Source organism: Calidris pugnax, unplaced genomic scaffold (genome assembly GCF_001431845.1).
Source record: "Calidris pugnax isolate Ruff unplaced genomic scaffold, ASM143184v1 scaffold107, whole genome shotgun sequence".
NCBI lineage: Eukaryota > Metazoa > Chordata > Aves > Charadriiformes > Scolopacidae > Calidris > Calidris pugnax.
The window spans coordinates 3315287-3324410 of record NW_015090901.1 but is presented as its reverse complement, the minus strand read 5'-3'; the positions used below and the strand labels follow the sequence as shown (position 1 = coordinate 3324410).

The window sequence follows — 9124 nt, the reverse complement described above, 5'->3', positions numbered from 1 at the left end:
TGGGTCAGGGTGTCTCTGGGGACCGGGATGAGAGGTGTCTATGGGGGTCTCCATGGGTCAGGATGGCCCAGGGGAGCAGGATGAGGGGTGTCTGTGGGGTCTCCATGGGTCAGGATGGCCCAAGGGAGCAGGGTGAGGGATGTCTATGGGGTCTCCATGGGTCAGGGTGGCCCAGGGGAGCCGGGATGTGGGGGTGTCTGTGGGGTCTCCATGGGTCAGGGTGGCCCAAGGGAGCAGGGTGAGGGGTGTCTGTGGGGTATCCATGGGTCAGGTGTCTCTTGGGATGGGGATGTGGGGTGTCTGTGGGGTCTCCATGGGTCAGGGTGTCTCTGGGGACCGGGATGAGGGTTGTCTGTGGGGTCTCCATGGGTCAGGTGTTTCTGGGGACCAGGATGTGGGGTGTCTGTGGGGTCTCCATGGGTCAGGGTGTCTCTGGGGACCGGGATGAGGGTTGTCTGTGGGGTCTCCATGGGTCAGGTGTTTCTGGGGACCAGGATGTGGGGTGTCTGTGGGGTCTCCATGGGTCAGGGTGGCCCAGGGGAGCAGGGTGAGGGGTTTCTATGGGGTCCCTGTGGGTCAAGGTTCATGGTGGTGGTTTGGTGGCCCTGGGAGTTCCCATGGGGGAGGTCCCATCCCATCCCATGCCTTGTCCCCACTGCCAGCCCCACGGAGGCGGGGTGCTGTCTCCCCACTGCCAGCCCCACGGAGGCGGGGCACAATCCTGCCCGCCCCTGGCCATGGGGCCTGGCCACTGGCCCCACAGCATTTAGGAGGGGCACCCTGAGCCCCGGCAGTGCCAGTCCAGCCTCACGCTCCTGTGGCCACCGCTCAGCCCCCCAGGTAGGCACCTTGGGGCCCCAGGCACCCGGACCCCCATGCGCAGCCCCACGGCTGGTCTTCTCCAGCCCCACGCAGGTGGAGGCTGTGGGGCTCTGGGTGCCCCACTGGGTGGGTTCTCTCCAGGAAGGGTGGGTGCATCGGATATGGAGGGGGGGTGGTGGGGGGGGCAGATGTGGGGATGCTGATGTGGGGATGCTGCCCCACACCAGGGTCCCTGGGGATCCCCATGGGTCAGCCCAGGATGCTGCCCCACACTGGGGTCCCTGGGGATCCCCAGAGGTCAGCCTGGGATGCTGCCCCACACTGGGGTCCCTGGGCATCCCCATGGGGCAGCTTGGGATGCTGCCCCACACCGGGGTCCCTGGGCATCCCTGTGGGTCAGTTTGGGATGCTGCCCCACACCGGGGTCGCTGGGGATTCCTGTGGGTCAGTCTGGGATGCTGCCCCACGCTGGGGTGCCCAGGAGTCAGCTTGGGATGCTGCCCCACACCGGGGTCCCTGGGCATCCCTGTGGGTCAGCCTGGGATGCTGGCCCACACCAGGGTCCTGGGAGATCCCTATGGGGCAGCTTGGGATGCTGCCCCACACCGGGGTCCCTGGGCATCCCCATGGGGCAGCTTGGGATGCTGCCCCACACTGGGGTCCCTGGGGAAGCCCATGGGGCAACCTGGGGTGCTGCCCCACACCGGGGTCCCTGGGGATCCCTGTGGGTCAGCCTGAGATGCTGCCCTACACAGGGGTCCCCAGGAGTCTTCTTGGGATGCTGCCCCACGCTGGGGTCCCTGAGGTCCCCATGGGGTGACCCCTTGTCAGGGCAGCCCGGGCACGTCCGTGGCTGGAGGCTGGTGGCCATCCCGGCTCTGAGAATCCCAGGCATCCCCCGCCGGCTGCACCAGAGCCTCCGGCAGCCACGGCCGGGCTGAGTCACCCCGTGGCCAGGACAGCCCCGAGCTCTGAGCCACCTCTGAGCCACCTCCGAGCCACCCTGGCCGGCTCAGGACACGGGTGTCTCGCTGTGGGGCGACTCCTCCTCCTCTGGCCCTGCAGCTGCAGCCCAGAAGGCCAATCCCATCCTGGGCTGCATCAAAAGCTGCGTTGCCAGCAGGTCCAGAGAGGGGATTCTGCCACTTTACTCTGCTCTGGTGAGACCTCACCTGGAGTATTGTGTGCAGGGCTGGAGCCCTCAATAGAAGAAGGACATGGACCTGATGGAGAGGGTCCAGAGGAGGGCCACGAGGATGATCAGGGGGATGGAGCACCTCTGCTCCGAGGACAGGCTGAGGGAGCTGGGGTTGTTCAGCCTGGAGAAGAGGAGGCTCCGGGGAGACCTAATAGCAGCCTTCCAGTACCTGAAGGGAGCTACAGGAAGGCTGGGGAGAGCCTGTTTAGAAAGGCCTGCAGTGACAGGACGAGGGGCAATGGCTTCAAGCTGGAGGGGAACAGCTTTAGACTGGAGATGAGGAGAGGGTTCTTCACTGTGAGGGGGGTGGAGCACTGGAACAGGTTGCCCAGGGAGGTGGTTGAGGCCCCATCCCTGGAGATATTCAAGGAGAGGCTCAACGAGGCCCTGGGCAACCTGGTCTAGTTGGGGGGGTCCCTGCTGACTGCGGGGGGGTGGGACTAGATGGCCTTTGGAGGTCCCTTCCAGCCTGGGCAATTCTATGATTCTAGGCTTTCTCCCTGCATCTCCGCCACTTCCAGCTCCAACATAACCCCCCCCGTGTCCCATCCCTCCCCAGGGTCACCACGTTCTCCCAGGAGACCAGCAGCTCCGTCCCACAGCTCACCATGCAGCAGCCCCTCGAGCCCCCCGGGCAACAGCCCCCGGGCTACGGCAAGTGTAGCCCGGTGGCCAGCGACGCCGGGAAAGCCGCCGGGTGCAGCGCAGGCAGCGGAGGGAATATCGGGAAGGGACCAGTGATCTGCAGCACCGTGGGGTGAGAACAAGGTGCTGGGGGCAGAGGGGAGACTTGGGGTGCTTGGAGTGGGCAGAGGTCCCCAGGTTGGTGCTGGTGAAGGATGCCGGGGGACAAGTTTTGGGGTCCATGGGCCACCACACCGCAGCGTGGCCCAAGGGAGGTGTAGGGGGCACAAGGAGCTCCCGTCATCAGGGGGAAGACCCAGGTGTCCAGGCTCCCTGCCCTCTCTCCAGGGACTCTGGGGCTCCAGTTTGATGCTGGGCTGGGGTGAAGTGGAGCTGGGGGGACGTGGAGCTCCTCAATGGGAGCACGAAGGGTCGGGATGGGGCTGGGATCCCTCTGATGTCCCCATCCCTGCAGCGGGAATCCCTACGCGGGGCTGGTGAACCACCTGCGGGCAGCCTGGCTCTCGGGGAAGACACGACCCATGGAGTACCGGGTGGCCCAACTGGAAGCCCTGGGACGTTTCTTGGATGAGAAGAAGCAGGAGATCCTGGAGGCCACTGCCTTGGACATGGGCAAGGTGAGAAGGGGGGTCGGGTGCTGGCCACTGGGAATCTGCGTACCCCCTTGTCTGGGTCTTCCATCCTCCTGGGTGCAGGTGTGGGGCTCTGGGGGTCCCCTCGTCATCCTGTACCCCTCTTGATGTTCTTGAGGGCTTGTGTGGGGCTCTGGGGGTCCCCTCGTCATCCTGTACCCCTCTTGATGTTCTTGAGGGCTTGTGTGGGGCTCTGGGGGTCCCCTCGTCATCCTGTACCCCTCTTGATGTTCTTGAGGGCTTGTGTGGGGCTCTAGGGGTCCCCTTGTCATCCTGTACCCCTCTTGATGTTCTTGAGGGCTTGTGTGGGGCTCTAGGGGTCCCCTCATCATCTTGTACCCCTCTTGATGTTCTTGAGGGCTTGTGTGGGGCTCTAGGGGTCCCCTTGTCATTCTGTACCCCTCTCGATGTTCTCCAGACCTTGTGTGGAGCACCCATAGGTGCTGGGTCCCTGCAGAGCTCTCCACAGCCTGGGTTAGTCATGGCAAAGCTCCCGTTGATCTCTCTGAGGTGGGAACCTCAGTGTTCCCGAGCTTCACCCTCTGTGTCACCCCCCACCATCGAGTCCCAGTGGCTTTGTGTGACATCCGTGGAGGGTGATGTCCTGGGGTGCTCCTCGCCAGCCCGGTGGCACCTGAGATTACTGGCGTTGTGCAACGTGCTGGCCTTGCACATTCCTCCCCGGGCTACTCAGGGCGGCTCACTGGCCTCCCAGGGACTGGTTTTGCTGGCAGAGGTGGGGACCTGGATGTGGTTCTGGGTGTTGTGGCACCTCTGGAGCTCCCGGATGGTCTATCGGGGAAGTGGGATCATCCTTGCCGTGGCTCTGTTGAGCTGTCTCAGCTCATCTTTTCTCTCTCTGGTTGCTTCAGGACCTTTTTCTCCCTTTTTTTCCCTTCCTGATGTGTGCTGCACCCCAACGGGCCACCACACGCATTGTCACATGCCATTAGGACACCTTTTTGGAGGGCTGGCGTGTCCTGATTGCAGCCTAACTGGTCTTAACTGGTAGTGGTAGAGCTAAGACCCAAAGGATTTGTGTCTGGGGGTGTATCAGCACAGCGGCCATGCCCTCAGACATGGATTTCAACATCCTGACATCTTCCTGGGCTTCTAATTAATTGCCTTGTTTATCTGAGGCGAGGGCCTTTTCCTTCAGCCAGGGCTTGATAGGCATCAGAGCTCCAAGTGCGTCCTTCATCGCTGCTAATTGTATGTAATTAGGGCCGGTTGTCTAGTAATGCGCTTGTTATGCAGCCGGGCCTTCATAGCTCCATGGACAATTCATCTGGTCTTACGTATCTGAGGTGGGTACCTCACCTCCAGGGCTGCCGGTTTCTCTTGGATGACCTCAGACTTAATGTCCCATCTTCCAAACGTCGTGTCCCATCAATATCCTTTAATGGCCTCATCTTCACCGGCAATTTCCTCATCCTCCTTGTGATGCAACTGTCAGCCCAGGGTGAGAGCAGCCCCCGTTGCTTCACCCAACAGCTGATGTCCCCACTTGAGCGTCTCTTGAAGGTCTCTTGAGAGGGGCTTTGGTGGTGGTGGAGCACCAGAGGTTGCCAGTTGGGTCTCAACAACCAAACTTTCCTAAGCCCAATGTGGTGTTTTGCTGCAGTTGTGGAGGAAGGTTCCTACCCAGGGATGCTCTTGGGTTGGAGGAGTCCAAAGGATGAGCATCAGGGGTTATCTTCTGGGGTCTTCACTCTTCTCCTGTGAGAAGGGTCCTGAGCTGGGCTTCAGGGCTGTGGCTATGGCCATGGAGAGGACCCACCGCCCGCAGGAAATGCCTCGGTAGCCCCTGCCATCCTGGCTGTGACGTCCTGTCACCGCTCCCGAGTCACCCTCCGTCACCATTTAGTCACTGCCTGTTGGGATGGATTATCTTGGAAGAAACCTGCTGGGTTTGTTTAATTCCGTGATGGGGCATCTCACCCAACCTGCCTTCCCCTCCCCAAGCTCCAGGGGGTGGGTTCTGCCTGGGCCAGGAGCCTGGTGTGGCTCAGCCGAGCTCCATCACAAGGTGTTTAATGAAGCCATTGCTCTTCTTCCCATTTCTTTTTGAAAAAAAACCAAGGTTTTAAGTCCAGCTGTGGGGAGGAGCTGGGGGCTTGGCTTCCAGCTCCTGAGCCCAAGAGCACTGGCCCATCCCAGTTCAGCTGAGCTGCCTCTGACACTGGTACCAGCTTTTCTGGAGCTCTGGTGACATTCCTTGGTCCCCCCCCCATGGCTCAGGGCTCTGTTGCCCTGAAGGTGAGCACTTCCCAGATGCTGAGCTCAGGAAACCGTTAAATAATGTGAAAATGTTCAATATGGGTATTTTTTCCTCTGGCCAAACATCTATTTTCATAAAATTTCGGGGACTGTGATATTCCCTGGGGGTTGCAGGAGGTGATGGCAACTTCTGCTTAAGAGCTTCTGCTTAATAGCCCTTCATTGGAGGAGGATGGTGGGAGATGTCTCCTGTGGAAGGGGGGGATGGGGTCGGTGTTGGGGTGACACCCCATGGGGATACCCAATGGAGATATAAGAAGTTCCACCTAAACATGAGGAGGACCTTCTTTCCTGTGAGGGTGGCAGAGCCCTGGCAGAGGCTGCCCAGAGAGGTGGTGGAGTCTCCTTCTCTGGAGACATTCAAACCCCACCTGGACATGTTCCTGTGGGACCTGCTCTGGGTGGACCTGCTTTGACAGAGGGTTGGAGGAGATGATCTCCAGAGGTCCCTTCCAACCCCACAGCATTCTGGGATTCTGTGATGCTTATGTGTTGTCTGTCCCCAGCCATCCTTTGAAGCTTACTTCACTGAGATCCTCCTCTGCAAGAACGAGCTCAACGACACCCTGAACAACCTGTCCCACTGGATGAAGGATGAGCACGTGGACAAGAACCTGGTAAAGGCAGAAGCTCTGGACTGAGCTGGGGAGGGAAGAGGGGGGAGATGAGGGGGCAGAGCGGGCCGAGGAGCTGGGCAGAGGCAGGAGGTGGTGGGAATGTCACCGAGGTCGTGGCCTTTCTTGCAGGTGACACAGCTGGACTCGGCCTTCATCCGCAAGGACCCCTACGGGGTGGTGCTCATCATCGCGCCCTGGAACTACCCCATCCACCTCTTCCTAGTGCCCCTCATCGGGGCCATCGCTGCCGGTGAGCCCAACCTGTCCCCTGGCCCCCACCAGTGGGGTGAGATAGATTGGGTCACTGGGCCAATGCCAATGGAATGAGATTCAACAAGGGCAAGTGCCAGGTCCTGCACTTGGGCCACACCAACCCCCTGCAGCGCTACAGGCTGGGGGAAGTGTGGCTGGAGCTGCCTGGAGGAAAGAGACCTGGGGGTTCGAGTTGCCAAAGGGCTGAATATGAGCCGGCGTGTGCCCAGGGGGGCAAGAAAGCCAATGGCATCCTGGCTTGTATCAAAAATAGTGTGACCAGCAGAAGTAGGGAGGTGATTGTGCCCCTGTGCTCAGCACTGGGGAGGCCACACCTCGAGTGTTGTGTCCAGTTTTGGGCACCTCAATCCAAGAGAGATCTGGAGGTGCTGGAGCGAGTGCAGAGGAGGGCAATGAAGCTGGTGAGGGGGCTGGAGAATAAAATCATATGAAGAGTGATTGAAAGAGCTGGGGCTGTTTAATTTGAGGAAGAGGAGGCTGAGGGGAGACCTCATCACTCTCTACAACTGCTTGAAAGGACACTGTAGAGAGGTTGGTGCTGGTCTCTTCTCACAGGTAATTAGTGACAGAACGAGAGGGAACGGCTTCAAGCTCCAACAGGGGAGGTTTAGACTGAACATTAGGAAGGAATTTTTCACCGAGAGAGTGGTCGGGCATTGGAACAGGCTGCCCAGGGAGGGGGTGGAGTCCCCATCCCTGGCTGTGTTTAAGGGCCGTTTAGATGCAGTGCTGAGGGACATGGGGTAGGGGAGGACTTTGTAGAGTAGGGGAGATGGTTGGACTCGATGATCCCAAGGGTCTCTTCCAACCTAGACCATTCTATGATTCTATGAGGGGGTCTGGCCGGGGGTCTTGTCCCCATGCTGGGGTGCCAGAGGGGCTGGCTGTCACCCTGTCACTGCTCTGACGTCCTGTCCCTCTCCCCCCAGGTAACTGTGTCGTTGTCAAACCCTCGGAGACGACAAAACACACTGAGAGACTTGTTGCTGAAATGCTGAGCTGCTACCTGGATAATGTAAGAAGCTCTCCTTGTCCCTGTCCCTGGTGTCCCCAACCCTACCTTGCCCACACCGTCCCCACACCATTCCCAGTCTCAGGTGCTGCTGTTCCTCCTTCCTCTGTGGTGTCCACACACCTGGCAGCTGTCGGTGGGGATAGGGACAGAGTGACCTGGGGAGATGGTGACAGTGGAGAACCCTTCCTCTTTATCTTGCAGGACTGCTTTGCGGTGGTGACCGCCGGCGTGCAGGAGACCACCAGGCTGCTGGAGAACAAATTTGACTACATCTTCTTCACCGGTATGTTCTCGGGGCCAGAGCAGAGCCCTGTCTGGTGTTGGTGGAATGAGGAAGGGGGATTCCCACCAGAGACTCTGCTGTGACTCCCCCAACATGAGATGGTGGCAGCTGCATGCGAGCAGGACCCCTTGGTTCCCTCAGGGACCTCCAGGGCTGGAGATCTGGTGTCAGGATCTGTTGGAGGATCCGTGGTGTCCGTGTCTGAGCATCTGGTGGGATTTAGAGCGTTTCCCCTGAACCTGGCTCCCCAGGGTGCCATGTCCTCACCGTGACCCACCTTTTCCTGCCCCACAGGCAGCCCTTCCGTGGGGAGGATCATCATGACGGCGGCTGCCAAGCACCTCACGCCGGTGACGCTGGAGTTGGGGGGCAAGAACCCCTGCTACGTCTCCGACGTCTGTGACGTGCAGAACGTGGCCCGGCGGGTGGCCTGGGGACGCTTCTTCAACGCGGGACAGACCTGCATCGCCCCCGACTACATCCTCTGCAGCGTGGAGATGCAGGAGAAGCTGATGCCCGCCCTGCGTGAGGCCATCACTGAGTTTTTTGGCTCCAACCCTCGGGAATCCCCTGATTTTGGCCGCATCGTGGGGGACAAGCAAAGCTGATGCCCGCCCTGCGTGAGGCCATCACCGAATTTTTTGGCTCCAACCCTCGGGAATCCCCCGATTTTGGCCGCATCGTGGGGGACAAGCAGTTCCGCCGCGTCCGGGCGCTGCTGTGCAGTGGGCGAGTGGCCATCGGGGGACAGACGGACGAGAAGGAGCGTTACATCGGTGAGGGGACGGGGGCTGGGGACATTGTGGGACCACCCGTGTCCGTGTAGTGGGAGATCCCTTGCCATAGATTGGATCACTGGGCCAATGCCAATGGAATGAGTTTCACCAAGGGCAAGTGCCAGGTCCTGCACTTGGGCCACACCAACCCCCTGCAGCGCTACAGGCTGGGGGAAGTGTGGCTGGAGCTGCCTGGAGGAAAGAGACCTGGGGGTTCGAGTTGACAAAGGGCTGAATATGAGCCGGCGTGTGCCCAGGGGGGCAAGAAAGCCAATGGCATCCTGGCTTGTATCAAAAATAGTGTGACCAGCAGAAGTAGGGAGGTGATTGTGCCCCTGGACTCAGCACTGGGGAGGCCACACCTGGAGTGTTGTGTCCAGTTTTGGGCACCTCAATCCAAGAGAGATCTGGAGGTGCTGGAGCGAGTGCAGAGGAGGGCGACGAAACTGGTGAGGGGGCTGGAAAACAAATCGTCTGAGGAGCGGCTGAGGGAGTTGGGACTGTTTAGTGTGAGGAAGAGGAGGCTGAGGGGAGACCTCATCACTCTCTACAACTACTTGAAAGGACACTGTAGAGAGGTTGG

General features: G+C 60.1%; 2 protein-coding genes across 2 annotated transcripts in view; both read left to right on the top strand.

The window, feature by feature from the left end:
- The first annotated feature begins 2628 nt into the window (after nucleotides 1-2628).
- On the top strand, nucleotides 2629-8373 carry LOC106891947 (aldehyde dehydrogenase family 3 member B1-like). The gene is made up of 7 exons (XM_014948778.1): nucleotides 2629-2777; nucleotides 3120-3282; nucleotides 6084-6194; nucleotides 6324-6444; nucleotides 7397-7482; nucleotides 7684-7765; nucleotides 8060-8373. The coding sequence occupies exons 1-7, from the start codon at nucleotides 2629-2631 to the stop codon at nucleotides 8371-8373; spliced, it is 1026 nt and encodes a 341-aa protein (XP_014804264.1).
- The window catches only part of LOC106892014 (aldehyde dehydrogenase family 3 member B1-like), a 6358-nt gene continuing 5606 nt past the window's right edge, over nucleotides 8373-9124 (top strand). Inside the window, exon 1 of the mRNA XM_014948880.1 lies at nucleotides 8373-8541. Coding sequence (XP_014804366.1) covers nucleotides 8373-8541 — 169 coding nt within the window. The remainder of the gene's footprint in view (nucleotides 8542-9124) is intronic.

Bases quoted from the DNA above. Each gene is read 5' to 3' on its own strand.
- LOC106891947 (XM_014948778.1), top strand. From the start codon at position 2,629: ATGCAGCAGCCCCTCGAGCCCCCCGGGCAACAGCCCCCGGGCTACGGC. The intron at 6,445-7,396 runs GTGAGCCCAACC...CTCTCCCCCCAG, and splicing joins CATCGGGGCCATCGCTGCCG to GTAACTGTGTCGTTGTCAAA. The intron at 7,483-7,683 runs GTAAGAAGCTCT...TTTATCTTGCAG, and splicing joins TGAGCTGCTACCTGGATAAT to GACTGCTTTGCGGTGGTGAC.